The sequence below is a fragment of the Onychomys torridus genome, chromosome 8 (assembly GCF_903995425.1).
Source record: "Onychomys torridus chromosome 8, mOncTor1.1, whole genome shotgun sequence".
Lineage (NCBI taxonomy): Eukaryota > Metazoa > Chordata > Mammalia > Rodentia > Cricetidae > Onychomys > Onychomys torridus.
In genome coordinates, this window is record NC_050450.1 from 109,386,361 (window position 1) to 109,411,120 (window position 24,760).

A 24,760-nucleotide genomic window follows, 5' to 3' on the forward strand; every position below is an offset into this window, starting at 1 on the left:
AGGAGAGCTGATCCTGTGTAGCTGATCCTGGCCTCCATATATTAGAGGCTCATATCTCCCCTCTCTTCTGTGGTAACCACCAAAAACATCTGTAGAAGGGTCAGGTGTTGAGTGAAAGCACCACAAGCAGCAGCTGCAGTTGAAGACCACTGGTTGAGTGCAGTTTGATTTGCTTGTGACTACCTCTTATTTTAGAGGTCATTCTAGCCTCATAGCACAGGGCTTGTTCCAAGTGTAGGCCTTTACCCTGGGGAGGAGTGATATTTACTCTTTTTCTTTTATTGTGTGTATATGTATACAGGCTGGGAAACACTCTTACTTACCATGTTGTATGTGTGGAAGTCAGAGGACAATTTTGAATAACAAGTCTCTCCTTCCACTGTTACATGAAGTCCAGGAATGGAAGTCAGGTTGCTAGGCATGTGCAACAAGCATTTTATCCATTGTGCTCTCTTGCTGGCCTGAGGGTAATGTTTCATGGTGACAGTTTCAGTTTGGGAAGATGGGAAAGTTCTGGATGGTGGTAATAGTTGCTCAAGAATGTGAATTTGCCAGGCATGTGGTGTCTAACACCTATAATCTCAGCATTTGGGAGGCAGAGGCAGGTGGATCTCTGTGAGTCCGAGGCCAGCCTGGTCTACAGAGTGAGTTCCAGGACAGCAAAGACTATGCAGTGAAACCCTATCTCAAAACAAAACAAAACCAACAACCTCCCCCAAAAAGAAAAAGAATGTGAATGCACTTAAAAATTATTGAAAAGCATACATGAAAATTATAAACTCAAATTTTCTGTTATATACATTTGGCACAAGTTTGATAAAAATCAAACAAAGCTGGGATTCTGGTGGCACCTCCTGTTTTGGTTTATATTGGGTTGGAGGGTTGGTGGTAGTGGCTGATTGAGGTGGAAAATAAAGGTGGCTAATGGACAGGACGTCCACCTCAGTGTGCTCGTTTCACCCTTTGTACCTCTAAACAGCCCTCAGGGTAGGGGCAGATAACAATTCCCACTGACTGCTGGGCAGTGGTGGTCCACGCCTTCAGTCCCAGCACTTGGGAGGCAGAGGTGGGAGGATCTCTGAGTTCGAGGCCAGCCTGGTCTTCAGAGTGAATTCCAGGATAGCCAGGGCTAACAAAAAATCTTGTCTTGAAAAACCAAACAAAATATTACAAAGACAATTCCTACTGACACACAGGAGGACACAATGGTTCAGAGAAGCCACATGGATAGAGGTTCTGCCAGGGTTCCATCCCTAGAGCTGGTCAGTATAACAAATTATCCTTGCCTTACATGATGATGCACAACATTAACCCCAGCACTCAGGAGACAAATGCAGACAGAACTTTATTGAGGCCAGCCTGATGTACATAGCAAGTTCACAGCCAGCCAGGGCCATATGGTGCAACACTGCCTAAATAAATGGCCAGGTAACTGTAGCTTTGTATATGCACATTGAACTTTACCACTTAACCTTATTTTTTCTGTGCTGGGGATTCTATCCCAAGAATTTGCATAGTCTAGGCAAGTGCTTCACCACTGAGTTACATCCTCAGCCCATTTAACCACTGTTTAGTTATGCTAAGCACATCATGCTATTATGTGACCATTACTATCACCAGTTTCCAGAACTTGTCCATCTCCAAGCCGAAACTTTTGCCCACTAGACACTAACTGAACTATCTTCCTCCTCCAGCTCTGGTAGCCCCCATTCAACTTTTCACCTTTACAAGTTTGCTCACTCTAGGGACCTGTATCTGGCATATTTTTTTACTCAGCACGATGTCCTCAGGGTTTATGCACATGTTAGAGTTGCCTTATGTAAATATACCATGTTTGTTCATTTATCATGCATACAGCTACTAGGAATATCTTGTATAAGTTTCTGCATGGATGTGTTTTTGCCATGGGGTGTATAGGAAGGGGTGGAATTCTAGTTCATACAGTAACTCTTTAGCTGTTTGAAGACCTTCAAGACACAGGTTGTATTTCTGAAGAAAATGTGCTCTGTAATTTTCAGAGCAAATAGTGTGTTGCTCCATTTCCCTCCTCTGGCCTAGAGTACAATTTCAGGCAAGAGGTCCCTTATTGTAGAAGGTGGAGAGGAAATCCCAGGCCATATGCAAGAAATACCTTTTCATAAAACAAGATTTTATCTTTACCAACTATAAAAGAGCATCCCTTTTGTAACTTTCTCTGGTGCCCAAATAAAAATAGATCGAAGAACTGTAGGCATGATTGACCGTATTTATCTCAAACCAAGGGCTTGTATGAATAAACTAACTCTATTTTCTCTTCCCTTCTGTGGAGAAGTAAATAGAAATTAACAGCTGAGCACAGAATGGGTGTGTGTTGGCTGGTGACTCACTGAAATTCATCACCATATTCCAGTTGCTCTCTTGCTAAAGAAAGAAAGTCTATTTTAGGCAAAACTAACCTGTGGATGTCTCAGAAGTACCAGAACCCATTTTAATGTGAAGCTGCTATCAGAGCTCTGCCGCCTGATCCCCGGCCTGCCCCTGCCAACATTTTCCCTCATAGACTGCTAGGCAGCCCACCCAAACCACTGCCTCACCACGACACCACAGCTTCATTTGGAAAACTTACCTTTAAGCCTTTCCTACACAATTTCTGCCCACAGTTCACTCCACTCTACCCATGCTCCTTCCAACTAGATCAGCTCAGGTGGGTCCAGAGCCTGCTAAAATTGCCTAGTGCTCTGAAAGCTTCTCTCATGCCCCAATGTACCACTGACTGACATCGCAGCCCCATGTTCAGGGGCTGCCCCTCTGTCGCCTATCCCAATGTTGCTGACATTTGCTGTGGACACTTTGGGGATGAGTAAAGGACTGGCTGGAGCCCCAGCAGAGAACTGTTATAGGATCCCTACAGCCACCATGATGTCCCCAGATGGCCAGAGTAATGGTAATGAGGCTGACACTGGATGAGCTCTCTCAACTATCGATTTGCATGGGCAGGGAAGAAGCTGCTTCAAGTGTGTATGTAAAGTGAAACTTGCAGTACAGGCAACCCTCTGCCCCCAGACACCATTATATATCCTGGTCAAGTGTTCTCCAGTAGTTCACTGAAATCTAACTGAAGCAGATACAGTGGATAGTTTTCTCTTGCAAGTACATGTAGGGGACCAGCAAGACATCACAATGGTAAAGGAGCTTGCTGCCAAGCTGATAACCCTCAGAACCCATGTGGCAGAAGAGGACTGATTCCAGAAAATTGTCCTCTGACTGGCACACATGCTTACCCACTCACCCACATCCACAATAGATAAATAAATATAAAACCCACTTACAGACCCACTCAGAGACACTTGCTTGGAACAGATAGACATGAACTGTCAGAGATCCTACCTACCCTCTATAAAAGCTGCTTTTTCATGACGCCAACCCTTGATTGCCTTACAGATTTGGAAGACCATCTGGAAGGAAAGTAGGAACCATAGTTTAAGGGTCTGAATGAAGTCTTCCTATGTGGGTGAGAGACAAATCCCACTCCCCAAAAGCTATAAGATTGAGTGGAAGTTCCAGTGCCAGATGTGGGCTACTTCCTTATTGTTGTTGGCCAGGGAGGCTTCTGAGTCACCTAGAATCATAGTGGCTACTTCCAGTGCTTTTGGCTGCACGCTAGAACTAAATGCATTTTTGGTTATAGGACACTGTAGAACACTGCATTTTCTTTCTCTTTCTCTTTCCTTCCTTCTTTCCTTCTTTCCTTCTTTCCTTCTTTCCTTCTTTCCTTCTTTCCTTCCTTCCTTCCTTCCTTCCTTCCTTCCTTCCTTCCTTCCTTCCTTCCTTCCTTTCGGTTACAGGACATGAAGAAATCAAGCTTGACTGAACTAGCAGCATCCTCTCTATTTGTCATCTGTCATTATACTGGAAGGCACTGTGTAGACTACTGGGGAAGAACTGTTTTCAACAATCCTGCTTTTGTTTGATTGCTTGTTTTGTTTTGTTTTTCAAGACAAGGTTTTTCTGTGTAGCCCTGTCCTGGAACTCACTTTGTAGACCAGGCTGGCCTTGAACTCATGGAGATCCACCTGCCTCTCTCTGCCTCTTGAGTGCTGGGATTAAAGACATTTGCCACCCCTGCCTGGCTCCTGCTTAGTTTTGGATTACCATGACAGGCAGGAAGTGTTAACTGGTGCAATAGTAGCACAACCGTTACACATTCAACCAATCACTTTCCCACTGTATTTAAAGCCACCAACACTGGTACAAACATATGTTTGCTATTGTGGCAAGAAAACCTGTGGCAGGAGATACATAAGCTCTAACTGGAAAGCCATTACTATTGCTTTGTTAAATGGATGTGATACATTGCCTGTCAAATTGTCTTTTGAACATTTGTGTTTATGTCTATAAATTACTGTTTTTGTTAGTCTTGGTCATTAAAGTAACTTCTTTTTATTTAGCAAGAGGTGGGTATGGTAGAGACTTATAACCAGCCAAACTATTAAGAAAAATTGACTGTTGCTGTGGCATAGTAGCAAAAAATAATTAATCATCCATTTCAGACCATATTCTCCAAGGTTCAGGGAACATCACAGAATAAGAAACAGAATTTAAGAGTCAGAAGAAGCAGTAGAGTGTTGTGTAGCTATTGTTAATTGAAACATTCCTTCCTGGAAGGAAAGAAGGTGGATCCTATGATTCATGAAGTTCAAGAGATTTGTAAGAGTAAGGAAGCTCACGAAATTGGTAAGATTCACCAAAGTTATCTAAGTGGTTAGCAATTTCTAGGGTTAGAAGAGACTTTTCAGCAGTGCTGTCTGCCTGCTGTGCAGGGAACTTCAGTGATGTAGTTTCATAGCCACATCTAAGTTGGTGTGGGCTTTTCAGTGAGGCAGCTGTCTCTGAGCCTCCCATTCATCCATCCACTAGCTTCATGTTGCTAGTAATAGCAACAAACTCTGGTTCACTAAGCAAGACTTGTGAGGAACCACTTATTTGGTTTTAAGTTAATGCCTAATCTTGAGTGAACAGACATTTGTTTACATCTCCTGGGAAAAGTCATGCAACTCAGGATTTGAGAATGTTCTGGGGTCCCACTTGGGGTCTACCAAACCTATCAAAGGTTTGAGGCTGGCTGTTCACAGGGAATTTTTTTTTAATTCCAGAGAAAAGAAAACCAAAACAACAACAGAAATGTCTTTTTGTTTTGTTTTGAGACAGGGTCTCTCTCTGTGTAGCCTTGGCTGTCCTGGAACTCACTCTGTATAACCAGGCTGGCCTCAAACTCACTGAGTTATAAATCATTGTTCCAGGCCAATAAATATGAAGCCAGGGCTGGCTAAATGGTTCAGTGGGTAAAGACACCTGCCACTGAGCCTCGTGACCTGGGATCCGTGGGTCAGAAGGGGAGTACTAATTCTTCATGTTTTCCTTTAACGTGGTAGGAAACATTACTAAAAGTAAAAGCAGTTAACTTCATGATGGCAAATAGCTCTCCACTTAAAAAAATGTTTTTATTTCATTTTCATTCTTGGAAACATATTTTCCCTGGGAAATTTATTTTCTTTCGACTATAGTCAATCATTCCACTATCTTTTGGCTCCCAGGGAAAACAGATGTTAATCCTTTTTGACATCTTTGCTATTCATATTACAGAATTCCTTTGCTTTTGGTATTTTATTACTTCACTGCTATTTGTCTAAGAATGAACGTCTTTTAGTTTATTTACTTTACAATATTTCTATGGGGCTAGAGAGAGGGCTCAGCAGTTAGTCCAATTCATTTCTCAGTACCCACTTCTGAAGGTGTATGAAGGTTTGTAATTCTAGCTCCAGGAGTGTCCAGATCCTCTGGCTTCTAAAGGCACAGGCACTCTTGTACACATACCCCCATGCAGATACCCACAGAGTGGAGAGAGAGGGAGAGAAAGAGAATAAATCGGTTTTTTTTTGTTGTTTATTTGTTTGTTTTTCAAAACAGGATTTCTCTGTGTAGCTTTGTGCCTTTCCTGAATCTCATTCTATAGACCAGGCTGGCCTCGAACTCACAGAGATCTGCCTGGTTCTGCCTCCTGATTAAAGGTGCTGGGATTAAAGGCTTGTGCCACCACCACCCAGCTGAGAATACATCTTAAAAGAGTAAAAGATCAGCAGCAGATACTGACATATGTCTACCATCTCAGCACCTAGGAGGCTGAGGCAAGGAGGATCAAGAATTGGAGGCCAGCCTTGCTTAAAGACTCAGTGTCAAAACAACAGTAATGTTTCTGGGATCTTACGCTAGAGGGATGGTGTATTTTATCAGTTCTAGAACATATCAGTATTTTTATTTTTTGAGAGCTTAAACTAAGAGGGATTTTATTTTTAAAACAAAATAAATGCATTAACACAGATGCAAACACCACTGCAAGCATCCATTGAGTGTTGTTTGTTTTTTTGAGACAGAGTTTCTCTATGTAACAGTCCTGGCTATCCTGAAACTGCCATTGTAGACCAGGATGGCCTTAAATTCAGAGATCCGTCTGCCTCTGCCTCCCAGGTGCTGGGGTTAAAGGTGTGTGCCACTCACTGCCTGGCTCATTGGATTTTATAAAAGAAAAACTGCACTCAGGTGTCAGCTAAAAAACATAACCATTTTAGAAAAGCCCACTGCTTATGGTGACCTGGCTACATGGACATTTAAGAAGCCATTGTGTGTTTGCAGCTGTGTGGAAATGCAGTGTGAAGTAATAGAAGGTGGAGTGGCCTCAGTAGTCCCTTCAGACTCCTTGCCCCACTCTGTGTGCTCTTGGTCTCCCTCCTGAGTTAATCAGCAGGAAAATGCACAAGGAATTTAATATTAGAGAATATTTCCATAGGTCAAAAATAGATTCAAGGTCATGGCTAAAGTTACCCCAGAGGTCTGGGATGTAGTGGTGGGTGTTCTCAAAACTGGATTTCACACAATAGCAGACACTAATGTAGTCACATGTGCTTACAGTAGTAGAAAAAGAAACCCTGATCAATAGAGGCGGGTTCTTACTGATGCACAGGATCTCTCATTCACTGACCTCAACAACTCCATCAATTATCTCCTGCAGGTCCTCATCGGTAAGTTCTCGCCTACCTCCTTGGCCACACACTTCAGATTTTTAAATGATATTTTCCCAGTTCCATCATCACTGAAGAACTTGAGAGCTTTCAAAATTTCTTCTTTTGTGTCTTCCTGGGACATTTTCTGAGCCATCACTGTCAAAAAGTCACCAGAGTTCACTTTTCCTGTCCCTTCCTTATCAATTTCACTGGTCATTTTCTTGATTTCTTCTTTCTTGGATTTAAAGCCTTGATGTCTATAGTTCCAGTTCCATCAGAATCAAAGAGACCAAAAGCTTCCCAATTTCCCGTTTCTGTTCTTTAGTAAGTTCAGGCTTAGGACTCATTATTTTTCTCTGGCCACTGGATGTCATGTTACATTTGAGGCCGTCTCCAAACAGACCCATCTAACCTGTTATTAAGGCAACGGTGTACACGTGGCCTTGGGGCTGTTTCCTCGGCTCCACATGCCTGACCCACTTCCCATTCCATGTCAGTCATTTTCACTTAGTGTCTTCCTTCCCTTTTCTGGAAGTCCACTTAAATTTTTACTAAAACTTCTTGCTCTGTTCTTCATGTCTCTTTTGTTGTTGTTGTTGTTGTTGTTGTTGTTGTTGTTGTTGTTTTCCGAGACAGGGTTTCTCCGTTTAGTTTTGGTGCCTGTCCTGGATCTCGCTCTGTAGACCATTCTGGCCTTGTTCTTCATGTCTCTTAACCTCTCCCACAAATTCCCTTTTAGTTTCTCTATGCCACAGTATCAGTAATTTTTCTGGCCTCTTATTTAGTGATTCTCTCCTCATTCTGTGTTTAATCTACATATAGGTCTAATATTCACTTTGAGCTAGGCAGTGGTGACATATACTTTTTTAGGGGGGCGTTTTTCAAGACAGGGTTTCTCTGTGTAGCTTTGTGCCTTTCCTGGAACTCAGAGATCCACCTGGCTCTGCCTCCCAAGTGCTGGGATTAAAGGCGTGCACCACCACTGCCCGGCTTGGTGGCTTATACTTTTAATCCTAGCACTCAGGAGGCAGAGGCAGGAGGATCTCTCAGTTTGAGGCCAGCCAGGTCTACAGAATGAATTCGAGGATAGCTATACAGAGAAACCTTGTATTGAAAAACAACAACAACAACAACAAAACCCCCAAAAGACCAAAAATCAAAACAAACAGATTTCACTCTGGAGCTGGGCATGGTAGCACATGCCTTTAATGTCAGCACTCAGAAGCAGAGGCAGGTGGATCTCTGTGAGTTTGAGGCCAGCTTAGTCTACACGGAGAGTTCCAGGCCACCCAATGTTAAACAGTCTGCCCCCACCTCAATATTTTCTGATGCAAATATTTTTTTTGTTTGTTTTTTCGAGACAGGGTTTCTTTGTGTAGCTTTAGAGCTTGTCCTGGACCTCACTCTGTAGCCCAGGCTGGCCTCGAATTCACAGAGATCTGCCTGCCTCTGCCTCCCGAGGGCTGGGGCAAATATTGTTTTTAACTGAAAAAATTTCTTTTTCATCATTTGTTCCAAGTCTTTGGCACTTTCTTCTTCCCTATAGACATTTTCAAGTCTGACTTTAAAAATATTTATTTTATGTGTATGAGTGTTTTCTTTAATGAATGTATATGAACCACATGCATGGAGGCCAGAAGAGGGGTCGATCCCTTGGAATTAGGGTTACAGGCATTTATGAGTTGTCATATGGGTATTGGGAACTGAACCTGAGTTCTCTGAAAGAACAATATGTGCTCTTAACAATTGAGCAATCTCTTAAGCCCATGATTTTTCCTTTTTTAACATTAAAGGCATAACTGTCCCATTATGTACATCTGATAATGCTAGCACCTGTCTTTATCCATCACCTGCTGTTGCTTCTAGTACACTCAAGACACACTTGATCTTTGCTTCTTTGGTGTCTTAGTTGACTTGGGATGCCATACTACTGCTAGGTTTAAACAACAGAAAGTTTATCTTCATAATTCTTGAGGTTGGATGTTTGAGTGACAGTAGTGTTGGTAAGGGCTGTCCTGTTTCTGGTCCAAAGAGAACTGACTTCTTGATGTCTTGCATGGCTTGTTCCTAACGTATGCTGAGACACAGTGAGAGTAAGCTTTTGTCTCTATTTATGGAGTCACTCAGTTGTCCTCTTGGATTATGGCCCCACTCCATGGATTTATTTTAACTTTAATTATATCCTTAAAGCACCATCCCTAAACTAGTGATGCTAGGGTTAGTGACTCTATCTATGAATTCTGAGGGAACACAAAGCATTCAGTCTACAGCTCTTGGGCAAGGCAGTCCCATGAGTGATTTTTCAACCCCTACGTGGCCATTTAAGAATGGGCTTTGGGGGAGGTATGAAGAAATGGCTCAGAGATTAAGAGCACTGGTTACTCTTCCAGAGGACCCAAGTTTATTTCCTATTACCCACATGGTGACTAACAACTGTCTGTAACTCCAGTTCCAGGAGCGCTTACCCTCTTCTGACCTCCATGGGCACCAGGCATGCACACAGTGCACAGATATATATGTAGACAAGACACCCATACACATAAAATGAAAAAATAAAAAAGGAATGTTTAGCCGGAAGTTTCTCCAATCCCATCTGGCCCCAAGGTCCTGGAGCCACTTATAAAATAATCATTCAGAGGCTTACTATTAATTACAAACTGTATGGCCTATGGCTTCTTGCTAGCTAGCTCATATAACTTAACTCAATTCATTACTATTAATCTATGTATCACCACATGTTCCATAGCTTTACCTGTGTCCCATTACATGTTGCTCCTTGGACAGTGGGTTGACGTCTCCCCCAACCCCAACTCCACCCTTCTCTCTGTATCTCTGCCTCTAAGCTGCCTTGCCATAGGCCAAAGCTGCTTTATTTATTAGCCAGTGGGAACAACACATAGTATTTACAGCGTACAGAAAGACATCCCATAGCAGGAATGGACCCTGGGCCTGGAATACAGGGATAATTCTGGGTTTATCACTTTGTGCCAGAATATCTCTTTGGAAAGCCCAGGGTTAGCTCCTTTGTTCTGCTTATACATGTTTATTCCATGACACTTGCATAAATCTTACATCTGTCTTCTACAAACTGGGGACAGAGCAAGTTTACCAAAGCAGGACAAGAATGGTGTATATAGCCAGTTGCCCTGAGTTTGCTGCTTTGGTGGGACCTGCTGGCTAACAGGCACAAACACAAGCTCCTGAAGTTGAAGTCTCTCCGTTTTCTGTGTAGGTGAAACATTGTTTCATCTAGTGCTCAACCATGATGTCTTGCCCCTCGTGACTCTGATATCAAGAAAAAGGAGCAGAAGTGTTTAGTGTCCTCTTCTGGGACTGGCAACCAGCATATAATATTCTGCTTAATACTAACAAACACTCCAATTTGGGCATGTTGGCACTCTCTTGTAATCCAGCACTTGGGAGGGAGGGACAGGAGGATCATATATATAAGACAGATTCTTTCTATGTGGCTTGAGCTGGCCTTCAACTTACTGTAATTCCCCTGCTTCAGATCCTAAATATTGAGATTAAAGGAGTGTACCACCATGCCCAGTCACCCCATCACTTTTGACTCTATTATCCTTGAATTATGTAAAGGATTTCCATGATGGCAAAGGAAAGGTGTATTACTCAGGAGAGATCTAGTTTCATTCTCTCAATGCCTACATTCCCCATTTGCTTAAAACTTGTGTTTTAATAGAATAATCTAAGTAATATGAATTTGGGTTCAAATCTAATAAAGATCAGACAAGAATGACTTCTACCAATACCACCACCACTTTGTTCAAGGGTAAGGACTCATAGTTGCCAGGTCCAGACTTGTGTGCCTGTACCTTCTTGTTGCTCATGTAGCCTTTTGGAGTCCTAAATTTAAGGGAAAGTTGTTCTTCCTCTGTAGTTGGAGAGCTTCTCTCCAGCCCTTGCCAAGCCCTGTTAGTCCAACAACCCACTTATGAAATAAACACACAGACATTCATATTATTTAAACTGCTTAGCCATTAGCTCAGGCCTACCATTGTCTAGCTCTTACTCTTATATTTAGACCATTTCTATTAATCTATACTTTGCCATGTGGCTGGTGGCTTACCATTACCTTATCTCTTTCTTGTCACAGCGGTGGCTGGCAGCCTCTCTCTGCCCCAGCCTTCACTTTCCAGAATTCTCCTCCTCCTTGTTTTGCCTACCCTATCCTTCCTGTCTGGCTACTGGCCAATCAGCACTTTATTTATTTTAACCAATCAGATCAACACATTTGACATGCAGAACATCCCACACCACTTCCCCTTTTCTTTTTTTCAAAAAGCAAGGTTTTAACTTTTATATAGTAAAATTTCAGATAACAAAACAATTATCAAGCAAGAATTACAGTTACAATACTAAAGAAGATATCCAATCTATCTTATATTTGTGAGTCTAAAGTTTTATATCTAACTTATCTTTTATCATAACTGAGGAAATTATAACTATCTAGTCTTCAACCACATCAAAGACCTCAGAAGGATATAATATTACCTGAGAACCAGGAGAAGGATGCAAGCAACTTTTGGGAGTCTTGTAGGGTAGACAGAGACAGCTGGCAGCCTGGACAATCACCTAATGTTCCTTTGTAAAGTTGGGGCATTTGTCTTCAGCCCACAGGGCTAGTCTCTTGGTCACTTTTTTCAGTGTCCTGTAGAATGTCTGGCAGTTTCCTCTGTGAAGTAGGAACCTGAAGAACCATTTTGTCAAGCAAAGTTCAGTGGTCACCTTTCTATGGGTCCTGCATGTCCAGTCGATCAAGCAGTCCAGGCAAGTACAGTTTCTTGCCCAAATGGCTATTTTTGCCAAGGTAAAGATAAACTCCATATGAAGTGTCTTCAATGCCCATCTTCCTCTCTGAAGTAATCAGTGCTGCCAGGAGCAGACATGTCTCATTGTCCAGAAAGTCTAAATTTTAAAAATATTTTAAATGCCATATTCTGTAGACCTTTGAAGTGTTTGAAGATTACCTGTCTATCTGAAATATCTCTGTGTATACCTAGAAAACTTAACATGACTATAAGTTTGACTATCATAGAAGACTTATTGATCTGTATTTCTTAATTATCCATTACAATCTAAATGAGTTGCATAAACATGATACCTCAGATGAGAGTAGAAATATATATACAGTATAACAAAATTAACTTTAAGTTTGTATCAACAGACTAAAATCTATACCAATATAAGACATTTTAAACAAGTTGTTCTTTAAAAGTAAGTTCATTAATCTTCCCTTTCATCCTATTATATCTGTATCATATGCCCTTTTTTTCTTTAGAAAGAGATCACATTTATAATCAACCTGATTTAACCAAAAATATTGATTTTTCTCTGTCCCACACCAGAGGGCTCTTCTGATTTGGGACACAAGAATCTCTTAACCTTTTCTTTTAGCAATATGCCTGGGTTTAGAGAAGGAGTGAGCCAGTTCCATCTCTAAAGCCAGCTTGATAATTTTGGGAATTTGGGCGTAGTTTCTCTTGCTACTTCCTGCTGGAGGGGGGCACTGTATCTTATGGGGACACAAAGAAAATTTTAGGATTATGGAGTAGTCCATTAGGGTGAACCTCTGAGCCAGTTGCCTTGAAACCATTCTGGATGTTGGATCATCTGGGCCATGGTGTCATCGGAGACCTTTCAGGTGGTCTTGGCTGATCAAAACTGATGTATCTTAATCTGGAACAAATCCATAGCCTCTGGCTTTCTGTGGAAACAAAAGCAGAGACTCTTTTCCAAAGCAACATATCCTTATATCCAAATTTTGAAGTCAAGGTACCTTTAAAATTTAAATATTTGTTTAACTCAATAGCTTTTATGATCAAATCTTTTTTTGTAGTTAAAAATCCCAAAGACAACATTAACCAGATTCTCTGTGTAATATCCATCTTTGTAAGACTGAAATGCCACTCCGGCCCACCTCAGCTTCCCAACATGGCGGTGGTACAGTTTACCGCCAGATCTGGGTCTGGAGCTATGTGTATCATCAACTATCAGAAGCAGTTTTATCAAAGCAACACATAGCCCAGAAAGTTTTTTTTTTTTCCTAACTAGCAAAGGCTAAATCTACCACACAGCAGAGTAAAGTGCCACTTATAGACTCCTCATTCCCACCACACTGCAGGTCAGACGTACACGCCAGGAATCCTCCATAGTAGCTCAAACCAGCAGACTGCTGCTAACTTGAGAGAGACAACTAGGAAGCTGTTTTTAGCTCTGTTTTAGAATCTTTTTTCTCAGGTTTTAGGTGGAAACTCTTGCCCCACGTTGGGCACCAGGTATTGGTGAAATTATTAAGGCCACTCCACGTAGTTAAAAGGGAGGTTTATTTTGTGAGGTAACTTACAAATGAAGTGATAGGTTGCAGGCTCTGGGAAAGGTATGGCACAGTCTGGTGGTGTTCTCTGAAGAACTCTGTTTGGTCTACCTCCAGCATCCAGGGTCCTGGAACCAAGAGAAGCCTCTCCTCTGGATCCTGGGTCTTCAGCGTCCTTCCTCAGCCCCGCCTTGTGGGCATGACCATTTCTGAAGCCTCAATGGGGGTTGGATCTTCCAGGCCAAGGCTGGAATGGCTACCCACTACATTCCTCTATGTGGTCATCTGCTGTGGATATCTTTCTGTATGCTGTGAATGTGTGTTACTCTGATTTGGTTAATAAATAAAATGCTGATTGGACAGTAGCCAGGCAGGAAGTATAGGTAAGAATTCTGAGAAGAGGAAGGCTGAGTCAGGAGACACCAGCCAGACACAGAGGAAGCAAGATGTGAAGGCAGACCTGAGAAAAGGTACCAAGCCTCGTGGCTAAACATAAATAAGAATTATGGGTTTTAAATGTAAGAGCTAGTTAGTGGTAGGCCTGAGCTAATGGCTGAGCAGTTTTAATGAATATAAGCCTCTGTGTGTTTACTTGGGTCCAAGCAGCTGCAGGACTGGGGTGAGAGTGATTTGTCCTGACCATGGGCCAGGTGGGACACAGTAAAACTTCAGCTACAGTCACCTTGAACACATCAACTCCTATACTGTTACTTATATCCATCTTTACTAAAAACAAAATACAACAAAACCTACCTTTAAATTTCTTGGGCTTTGTTTTTTGAGATAGGATTTCTCTGTGTAGTTTTGGAGCCTGTCCTGGATCTCACTCTGCAGACCAGGCTGGCCTCGAACTCATGGAGATCCTCCTGCTCACAGGGTACACATCCCTTCCTTTGAAGGAACAGCCCTGTGTGTTTAACATTCCTGGTCCCCCTAGTGCGTATCTGTGAGCACAAGGGCCTCCGTGTCTCCCATAGTAGGGAGGGCAGGCCTGTCGACCAGGGAAATGGCATGGGGAACACAGTCTGAGAAGGTATTGCATCCACCCTCTGCAGAACCCTAGTGGCTCAGCTTCACCTCACAAGCGGTTTCACGGACAGTTCTGCTGGGTTGGGTAGAGCCCGGAGGCGGGAGCAACTTCCCTCTGTCTTCACTGCTGACTGGGAACTGTTCTGAAGCAGTTTGAATTAAGAAGATGTTAGTGTGCCAATGACTCCAGGATCCCTTTACCCACTTCCCCAGATCATGACCCCCAGCAGCCAGAGTGAGCCTGGGGTGTGACCCTGCCTCTCACCCAATCCTAACCAGTCAGGTCCCGCCCCTCCAAAGGTTTCCCCGCCCCCTCTCGAGTCACGCAGTCTTGCGCGGACCCGCCCCCTTGTTTTCCCCGCCCCTTCCTTCTTGTCACCCAATCCCGTCACTGGCCTGTGTCTGCCCCGTCCCACCGCTAAACCCGCTTCTGCTTGAGGCCTGAAGCAGGTTGCTGTCCCGCAACTGTCATGGAGGCGCTGCTTAAGCGGGAGCTGGGATGCAGCTCAGTCAAAGCTACGGGCCACTCGGGAGGCGGGTGCATTAGCCAGGGCCAGAGTTACGACACGGACAAAGGACGAGTGTTTGTGAAAGTGAGCTCCAAGGCTGAGGTAGGGCCGCCGGCGCCGGGCCAGGGTCTCGCTCCTTGGCCCGGGGCTGAAATGGGGGCCTGGTTTGGGTCTAGGGTACGTGCTGAGATCCCGAGCCGGCCGGCATTCTAACTCTGGGTCTAGGTCCTTGATGGGTAGCGCTAGAGGCCCAGTCTACAGCGACAAGCTCTGTCTGACCACTGTCCACGCGTGACCTCCAAACCCCCGCGGCCTCACTCTGGCCTTGGGCCTCCCTGCGTTTGCCCACTCTGGCAGCAGTGGCTACGCGGGTGCTGCGCGTGGTATTCTGAGATTGCAGTGCCCACTTCTTTGAGAAAAGCCTTATGTTTGGCGAGTTTTGAGAAACGTCAGAGTACCCGCATTTATCTGGAGCTTATTTCAACTCGAAGAGACAAAGCTCACAAATCAAAGATCTTAAAGTATTAAACATAATGCACTCACCGTGCCACCACGTTCTGTTTGTGTGCGAACTTTCCCCAAAATGCCCTATTGCTTCCATAGGGCGAGCTCCATTGCTTCAGTTGTGTCCCTTTGTCATTGTTAGCTGTTCATTCAGGGCTTCTCTGGAAGAGAGGTGGATGGTTTCCTTAGGACTTGGCAATGCCTTTTTGAATAAGACTGAAGGTGTTTATCTTCTTGCCAAGCCCTACACCTCACATACACTCAAAGTGCTTTTTTATTTTCTTAGAATTGGTTTCTGTAACCAAGGCTGACTTCCAAACTCAATCTTGTTTCAGCCTCTTGAGTGCTGGGGTTACAGGCCTTAGCCACAAGCCTGGCTTGCATTTATGTTCAGTTTTCTTTCAAGAAAGAAATCCTGCCTTTCACTTGTGTGTCAACCTTTGAAATTCCTTTCTGGAGACTTGCCTTCAACCTCCTACCTACAGACATCACTTCACTGAACTCCGTCAACTGTCCTTGAAGTTAGTCTTGCACTAACTTATCCTCAGTGCCAGGACTTAGTGTGACAGTGATGTCCTTTTTCATATTCTACAGGCTTGCCTCAAACTCAGATATGCCTTGCAGAGGTTCTGAGTTCAATTCCTATCTGTGAACCTGCATTCTCTCTCTCAGGAAGTGGTTTGTTTTTTTTTTAAATTTTGTTTTGTTTTGTTTTTAAAGACACAGTTTCAATCTATATCTAGCCCAGGCTAGTCTGGAACTTACTATGGAATCCTCAGCCTCTCAAGTGGTAGGATTACATGTACTAGTCAACATATACTGTTGCGTTCTTTTTTTTTTTTTTTAAGATTTATTTATTCAGTTTTAAAGATGATATGTATGTGTGTATATGTTGTGTGGGATGTGAGTGTGGTGCTCATGGAAACCAGAGGCATCAGATCCTCCTGATGCTGAAATTACAGGTGGTTATGACCTACCTGATGTGGGAGCTAGGAATTGGACTCAGGACCTCTACAAGAGCAGTATGCAGTTTAACCACTAAGTCATCTCTCCAGCCCCCTGCTGGGTTATTTCCACTTCAAAGTCTATTTTCGATTTTTTAGTCTTTCTTTCTTTGATAATTTTCTTGCTTGCTCTGGAATATATAGTGTGAGCAATGCAGGTACACAGGCCACCGGTAAACATCTGCTGACTCCAAACATACCCGCTGTGTTGGAAATCCAACTCTTCCATGCTCTACTCTCTAGGAGTTAAGACTTTTAAGACCACCTGGCTGCTCTTCTTCTTCTTTTTTGGAGCTGAGGACCGAACCCAGGGCCTTGCGCTTGCTAGGCAAGCGCTCTACCACTGAGCTAAATCCCCAACCCCTGTATTTGCTTTCTTATGCATTGCTAGGACCCACCTGGTCTAAATTTTTTCCCCACTTGATTGTTCTTATGTGACTCTTATGAACTTACTTATGTGATTGGTTTATCTCATTTTTAGATTGTTTCTAGATTTTGTTTTGTTTTCACAATGGTCTGACTGAGGCTTAATTTTCCTATAGGTCTGTTCATGAGTAGCTAGCTTTTTCAGACCTCATAAGCAGTAAATTATGTGTGTAAAGGAGCTCTGCTTCTTAATGGCTTCACAGTCTCTTTAAACCTTTTCTGAATTTTTTTTCAATGCTGCCTCTTAAGGTAGTCTCTATCACCAGGACCTTTGCCAAAGTTTAGCTTCTCCTTCATATTCTAAAGAAATTGCTGTGAAGGTTCTATCTAGGACATAGTTCTTATCTTCCTTCTCAGAAACTTTGGGCTGTTAGTGAGTAAGCGTAACATTTGTTTAGAATGGGCTGTGTGTTAGCTGCTAACTCAGTTAATCATAGCCCAAACCTAAGAAATTTAGTATTTTCTCATTTCATAGGTGAGGAAATTGAAAGCTTAAGTAACTTGCCCAAGATCACAGAGGTAGTAAGTATGAGAATAAGTAGAAGAATTTCCAGCAGCACTGTTCAGTAGTGATTACATCTTGGTATGTTCACACTGTGAAGTAGTACACATGATGAAGGCATAACAAATACATCAGACCCCAGAACCCTGTGTAAAATGATCAAGCAGCAGTCAGGAGGCTGAGGCAGGAGGATTGTGAGTTTGAGACCAGCATGGACTACATAGCAGAACCCTGTCTCATAAAACAACAAAACAAAACAACAACAAAAAACCCAGCAACACAAGAAGAATGACCTAACTGGCAGAATAGCTCTTTGATAGTAGAAGCCAGGCTAGAGACAGCTGTTCTGGGGGTGGGCAATGGCTATGGGTGAGAAGAAGTAGAATTTCTGCTGTTATCTGGATTCTTGATCTTGGTGGTGGTGATTGGCACATGTGGGAGGCAGAAGCAGGTAGTTCTCAATGAGTTCGAGGCCAGCTGGTCTACATAGCCAGTTCCAGGGCAGCCAAACAAAAACCAAACAAACAAAATGCAGTCCCAGCGGGGTGGTGGTGTTGCACACTTTTAATCCCAGCACCCAGGAGGCAGAGGCAGGTGACTCTGAGTTTGAGGCCAGCCTGGTCTACAGGGTTAAGTTCCAGGACAGGCAGGGCTATACAGAGAAACTGTCTCAAAAACAAAACAAAACAAACAAACAAAAAAAATGTAATCCCAAACTGGGAAATTTAAGCTTGCTTATACCTGTGTTACTTTGGCACTTACAGCCTAATTTTCCGATGAGTACCTTGAAAACACTGTTTCTGTTGAGTCCTCTGTCTAGCATAAATGTGGTTTGAATTGTAATGCCAGAAGAAAGCATGTCTAAATAGTCTTTCTTTGGTGACCTTGGTTGTCTCCTCTATTGTTTTACTGACAGGCTAAAAGAATGTTTGAAGGTGAAATGGCAAGTTTAGATGCCATTATGAAGACAGAGACAGTGAAAGTACCTAAGCCTATCAAGGTTCTCGATGCCCCAGGAGGTGGGAGTATGCTGGTGATGGAGCATTTGGATATGCGGTATCTGAGCAGGTCTGTCTTGATGCCATCCTTTCTGGTTAAAAGCAAAGACTTTATTTTTCCCCTGTGTGGGTCTTTTATTTTGGAATCTTGTATTTGGGGGCATGACTTCGAGGTGTGGTGTAAAGAACCATGACTACATAGCTGATGGCTCTGCAGTATGAGTGGCATGTACTCTGCCAACTAAAAGCCAGAGAGATGATCACAAAGACTCATTGTGAAGTCTAGGAAAGGTGGTCAAATAATGGGAACCTCCTATTTCGATTTTGTCTGTTTATTTTTGAAACAGGGTCTCATGCAGCTGAGTCTTGATCCTCCTGCCTCCTCCTTCCTAGGATTCTTGTTATTGTGCCACCACACCTAGTTCTCCTCTTATTTCAATAGAATTAACTTTTTAAAAAAGATTTATTTATTTTATTTTATGTGTATGGGTATTTTGCCTGCATGCACAGCACAAATATGTGCACCACATGCATGCCTGGTGTGATAGGTCCCTGGAACTGGATCCATCTGGACAATTGTGAACTGCCATGTGGGTGCTGGGAATTGAACCCAGGTCCTCTAGAGGAACAACCAGTGCTCTTAACCACTGAGTCTTCTCTCCAGCCTCCAGTATAATGAATTTTATACTTGGTGTTTGACCTGCTTTATGTGCCTTGAGATCTTTCAGATGGATCTGCTGTTTGTGTGTCATCTGTTTAGTTCCTGCATTTTGGTTTTAGTCATGCCGCCAAGCTTGGGGCCCAGCTTGCAGATCTACACCTTGAGAACAAGAAGCTTAGAGAGCAGCTCCTGAAGGAAGCTGGCACTGTGGGTAAGGGACCAACCCTAAGGGACCCTGTCTGAAGAAGGGCCTTCAGCCAGCCTGGGCTCAGGGATGGGGTAATGCTGTAGCCTGTGTTGATGCCAAAGCAAGCATGGTCACCCTAAGGCTGCACATTTGCAGTGCAGTGAACACAAATGCATGTGATTGGCACAATGTGTAAAAACAGGAGGTATCACTGGACTTGAAGCTATGTGATATTACAGTTGCTCTCCAGAAGGAAGTCTAATCAAAGTTGTTTAGGCTTTCAATACAAAGTGACTTCTTTAAACACATTGTCTTCTCTTCCATGTACATACCATTCTTGAGACTCAGAATGATAGCCCTAATGCTGCCCATCTAGAACAAAGTATAGTATTAGCATTGAGAGAATTTTCCAGTATTTTCAAGCTGACAGTTGATAATTCACGTGTACCTCATGTGCTAGACAGAATAGCTGATAGTCAGAAAATAGATAATCCAGAAGCTACTGTGTATAGTTCTACTGGTGGGTCCTGGCAGCCTGCCCATCCTGTGATGATATACTGGCAGTACCACTAGCTTGTTTCCTTGTCTTGTGAGGATCTCCTAATAGGCCCTGTTAACTGACTTTCCTGTTGCTTCCAAGCTGCACAGAATTCATTTGACTGAGATTTTCTTGAGTTTGGGGAGACACATGAGGTTGAGGCCATTCCAAAGTATAATAAATTTTTGTTTGTTTTTGAGACAGGGTTTCGCTGTGTAGCTTTGGCTGACTTGGAACTTGATCTGTAGACCAGGCTGGCCTTGAACTGACAGAAGTCTGCTTGTCTCTGCCTCCCTAGTACTAAGATTCAAGGTGTGTGCCACCATCACCCAGCAGTATAATAGTTTTATCTGTCAAATATGGAACTACATTGGCCACTGAAAAACCTCCTTTCTGATGTATTTTTGACACTGTTATATATCCCTCCATCCCCATGCATCCTCTGGTACTTGGTTTTGCTTCTGGAATAGCTGGTGTCCTTGGGTATTAAGTCTGCTAAAGCAGATGCTGTTCTGAGTGATCTGAGGGGTCTTGCTTATCTATGGGTGTAAGCATGAGGCAGTAAGGGCATATTGACTGCAAAGCAACAACTCTAAGTTCCCAGAGTGGGCTGAGGGTCTCTTGGAACAAGGGGACAAACTAGTCACCTTTCTTTGTTTCCTTTTGTATAAAAGGGAAAGGAAGTGAACAGGCAGAGCGGCTCTTTGTGGACCAGTTTGGGTTTGATGTAGTGACATGCTGTGGATACCTCCCCCAGGTGAGTGGCATAGAACTTACTTCCATTTCATAGTCAGTTTGGCTAGTCAAACACAGTGGGGAAATTACTCTATTCCTTCTCTGTGAGATTTTGTAAGTCTTTGCTCCCTTTTTTCCCTGATAATTTTTAAGAAGTTAACATGAAGTAAATTCAAATGCTAGATTAAGATGGAAAATGAGACAGAAGGAAGAGCAAGTTAGGATGTTTAATTTCAATGAGGGATTAAAAATTAAAAAATTTGTAACTTTTATTTTATTTTGCTTATTTTTATTATTTACTTATTTGTTTGTTTGTTTTGAGACAGAATCTCACTATGTAGCTTTGTCTGGCCTGGAACTCACTATGTAGACCAGATGGCCTTGAATTCATAGACATCTGCCTGTTTCTGCCTCCCAATTCTTGGGATTAAAGGTGCATGCCACTATGCCCAACTTGTTTTTTAAATATATATATATGTGTATGTGTGGGTACCTGCTGAGGCTTGAGGGAATTACATCACCTAGCGCTATAGTCACAGGTGGTTGTGAGTAGCTTGATATGGATGCTGGGACCTGAACTCTGGTCCTCTACAAGAGCAGCACACACTCTCAGCAGTTAGGTATTATAAGTAATGTGGAGATGATTGAAGTATAAGGCAGGAAGTGCATTGTTCTATTTAAGAACTTAAACATATGTGGACTTTACTATGAGTAGAGGTCTTGGGTCCACTCCTCTGTGGATACCAAAGTATTAAACTCTTAAAGACAGCACAGTGACAGGGCATTATGTCTTTCATGTTTATGGTTTTAAGTGTGTTCCCCTGGGAGTTTCTACCTGGGAAGTACTGCCTGATGTCCAGCAGATATAAAGTAGATAGGATGACAGTTGTGATGGTCAGTTTTAATTGTCAACTTGTTACAACCTAGAATCACCTGGAATCACAATGAGGAATTAACTGAATTGGGTTGGCCTTTGGGCAAGCCTGTGACAGATTTTCTTAGTTGGGTTACTTGATGTAGGAAGACCCACCCTGAATTTGGGCAGTACCATTCCCTGGCTCTGGATCTGAATAGCTGTTTTTAGTTCCTGCTTGCCTTGACCTTACTGAAATGATGGAACATAATTTGGAATTGTAAGATAAAAAACGAACAAATAAAAAATACCCCTAGGTTGGTTTTATCAGGGTATTTTATCACAGTAACAAAAAGCAAACTAGGGAAGCTTTTTGCCAAAAGGAGTGAATGCAGAATCTGGAAACTTGTAGTTGTTTTATGGTGGGCACAGGGGCCATAGATTTAGAAATGTGTAGGAGGTTGTATGTAAACCTGCTTTGTATGGAGTTTTCAGGTCTTACATGTTTAGGGTATATGTCCACTGGCATTGGTCCTTCCTTTCTTACCTGTAACTCATGATGCATGTGTGTTCAGGTGCAGATATGTGCATATGCCTATATGTGTGCCTATGTGTGTAGTGTGTGCTTGTGTGTATGTATGGTGTTTTGTCTTCCTGTGTCATGTCCTGCTCTGAGGTGATTTACTCTCACATATCTAACTTACTTCCCTTCTGGGTGATAAGCACCTGTGCTTGGACATTCTTCCTCAGCAGTTCTTTTGAAAGAGGCTCCAAATGACTTTTCTCATCTCTCCCAGGACAAGGTAAAATGTGGCCAGGTAAGTGTTGGAAGATTGTCAGAAACAAGCCATGAGATACAGAGGGTCAGCTAGCTCTGGCCTCTGTTCCATCGCTGTTATAATTAAATTATTTTAGTTGATCTTCAGGCTTAGGAGGCTGCAACTGGTCACCTGGCATACACTGCTTACCTGGGACACTGGACCTACCATCTCAGCCTGTGTTGAGGTTTTGTGTTGCCTGGTCCTTATTCACCTCTTTAGCCTCCTGTGGCTGCTACCTCTCTTCATGATTCCTGTAGCCCATTTTACTTTGGGATTACTGGGCACTCAAGTCTCCTTCAGTCCTGGAGTTTTCTGATAAAGTCTGTGTACTGGCTGATTTTATGTATCAACTTGACACACACTAGAGTCATCAGAGGAAGGAGCCTCAGTTGAGGAAATGCCTCCATGAGATCAAGCTGTAAGGCCTTTTCTCATTTAATGATCAATGCCCATTGTGGGTGGTGCCATTCCTGAGCTGTTGGTCCTGAGTTCTATAAGAAGGTGGGCTAAGCAAGCCAGTTATCAGCTCCCCTTCATGGCCTCTGCATCAACTCCTGCCTCTGGGATCCTGTCCTGTTTGAGTTCTTGTCCTGACTTCTTTCAGTGATGAACTGCAATGCTGAAGTATAAGCCTAATAAACCCTTTCCTCCCCAACTTGCTTTTTGGTTATGGTGTTTCTTCACAGCAACAGAAACCCTGACTAAGACAGTCTGCTTTCTCCTTTACTGTCTCCTGTGCAGGTAAATGACTGGCAGAAGGATTGGGTCACATTCTATGCCAGGCAGCGCATTCAGCCCCAGATGGACATGGTGGAGAAGAGGTCTGGAGACCGGGAAGCTCTTGAGCTGTGGTCTGCTCTGCAGGTGAGCAAGGGCCTCTGCTATATGTCCAGTGCCAACCATATGCCCCACTGAGCCCTGATATAGGGGAGGCACCAAAGCAGGGGTAGCATCTGAGTCTGCTTCTTACAACAGTGTCCCATCTGCTCTAAGTCGGGCACATCTGAGTACCTGCTCAGATATATGGAACAGCACTTAGGAAAACATTTACACCTTCATAGTCGTTGACCACTTTGTTTAAGGCTTCCTCTTCCTCCTTGCAGTTGAAGATTCCTGACCTGTTCCATAACCTGGAAATTGTGCCCTCCTTACTTCATGGAGACCTCTGGGGAGGGAATGTAGCAGAAGATTCCTCTGGGCCCATCATTTTTGATCCAGCTTCCTTCTACGGCCACTCAGAATATGAGCTGGCCATAGCCGGCATGTTTGGGGGCTTCAGTAGTTCCTTTTACTCCGCCTACCATAGTAAAATCCCTAAAACCCCCGGATTTGAGAAGCGCTTGCAGCTGTATCAGCTCTTTCACTATCTGAACCACTGGAATCATTTTGGATCTGGCTACAGAGGATCCTCTCTAAACATAATGAGGAATCTCAGCAAATGAACTGGCCAGAGGGCAGAGTCTCTTATGAGTGTGATGGATCTTCTAATAAGATGACTCCATGTCTAGATCAAGTCTTACCATCAAAGCATTATTGTGAACTGAGGGAAATGCCTCAGAGTCAGGTGATCAGATTCCAACTATTTGGTCAAGGAGCTCATGATTTTCTACAGTCCTTTTCCTCACAAATTCTTCCCATTTACTCCATGGCTGGATTTGCTTAAGATCCCTTGATGCCTTGTTTCTAAACTTTGTAAAATATGAGTTATTTCAGAGGAAAGGTTATATAATTCTGAAGTTGTATACATTATAAAACTGGCTAGACTAGGCCTCCCTGGTGATATGAACAGAGACTTATGAAGATTAGGTATAGTGAGCCACACTCTGCTGCAAAGGTAAAGAACTGTGAGTTACTACTGTGCTGGTGTGGTGGCAGGTGTCCACTGTGCCCTTCTCCCATTGCTTCCTTGTTATCTATTATCAACATTCCTGAGCTGTTCAGTGATGCTTTTTGATGGTTTGATCTAGACATGAAATCATCTTGTTAGAAGATTTGAGTAATGACCAACTCTAAAATCAATGATATTACCTTTGTTTGTGTAACACTTCTGAACCCTGCTACAAGCTGAGCAGGTCTGGAGATTGGTTTGGGGACTGATCAGGCTACCAACCTTAGGGTAACTTGGCTCAGTTTAGGAGCCTGGAAATATTCCTGTTATGCCAGCTTTGTGCTGGTTTTTTTTTTTTTTTTTTTTTTTTTTTTTTGGTTTGTTTTTGTTTTCAAGACAGGGTTTCTCTGTGTAGCCCTGGCTGTCCTGGAACTCACTCTGTAGATCAGACTGGCCTCAAACTTAGAGATCCTCCTGCCTCTCCTTCCAAGTGCTGGGATTAAAGGTGTGCTCCACCACCACCACCACCACCACCACCACCACCACCACCACCACCACCACCACCCTGCTTTGTGTTGTTTTCTAAAGTTGTCATTTCCTTGTAACATATGAGCATCTGTATTAATATTTTTTCTGTCTTTCAACATTGTAGAAATGGGAAATTTCCTGAATGACATTGATGTTGATAAATCTTTTTGCCTATATTTGAATAAAATTGCAGTTGTTTCAGTGATGCCTGAGACTTATTTCCACATTTATGTACTCATTTATCTTAGCTGTTTGCCAGAAATTAT

At 43.0% G+C, this 24,760-nt stretch overlaps 1 protein-coding gene across 1 annotated transcript; it reads left to right on the forward strand.

Annotated features, from left to right (window-relative positions):
* The first annotated feature begins 14,781 nt into the window (after positions 1-14,781).
* Positions 14,782-24,296, forward strand: LOC118590080 (fructosamine 3 kinase related protein). The gene is made up of 6 exons (XM_036197917.1): positions 14,782-15,011; positions 18,262-18,413; positions 19,124-19,215; positions 20,404-20,486; positions 22,880-23,002; positions 23,242-24,296. Exons 1-6 carry the CDS (start codon positions 14,871-14,873, stop codon positions 23,578-23,580), a joined length of 930 nt encoding a protein of 309 aa, XP_036053810.1. The 5' UTR covers positions 14,782-14,870; the 3' UTR covers positions 23,581-24,296.
* Positions 24,297-24,760: the final 464 nt, after the last annotated feature.

What these genes read in the sequence shown, in the direction of transcription:
- LOC118590080 (XM_036197917.1), top strand. Translation starts at nt 14,871, where the DNA reads ATGGAGGCGCTGCTTAAGCGGGAGCTGGGATGCAGCTCAGTCAAAGCT. An exon ending in GAAGGAAGCTGGCACTGTGG is followed by an intron (nt 19,216 to 20,403) that starts GTAAGGGACCAA and finishes TTTGTATAAAAG; the next exon opens with GGAAAGGAAGTGAACAGGCA. An exon ending in GCTGTGGATACCTCCCCCAG is followed by an intron (nt 20,487 to 22,879) that starts GTGAGTGGCATA and finishes TCTCCTGTGCAG; the next exon opens with GTAAATGACTGGCAGAAGGA.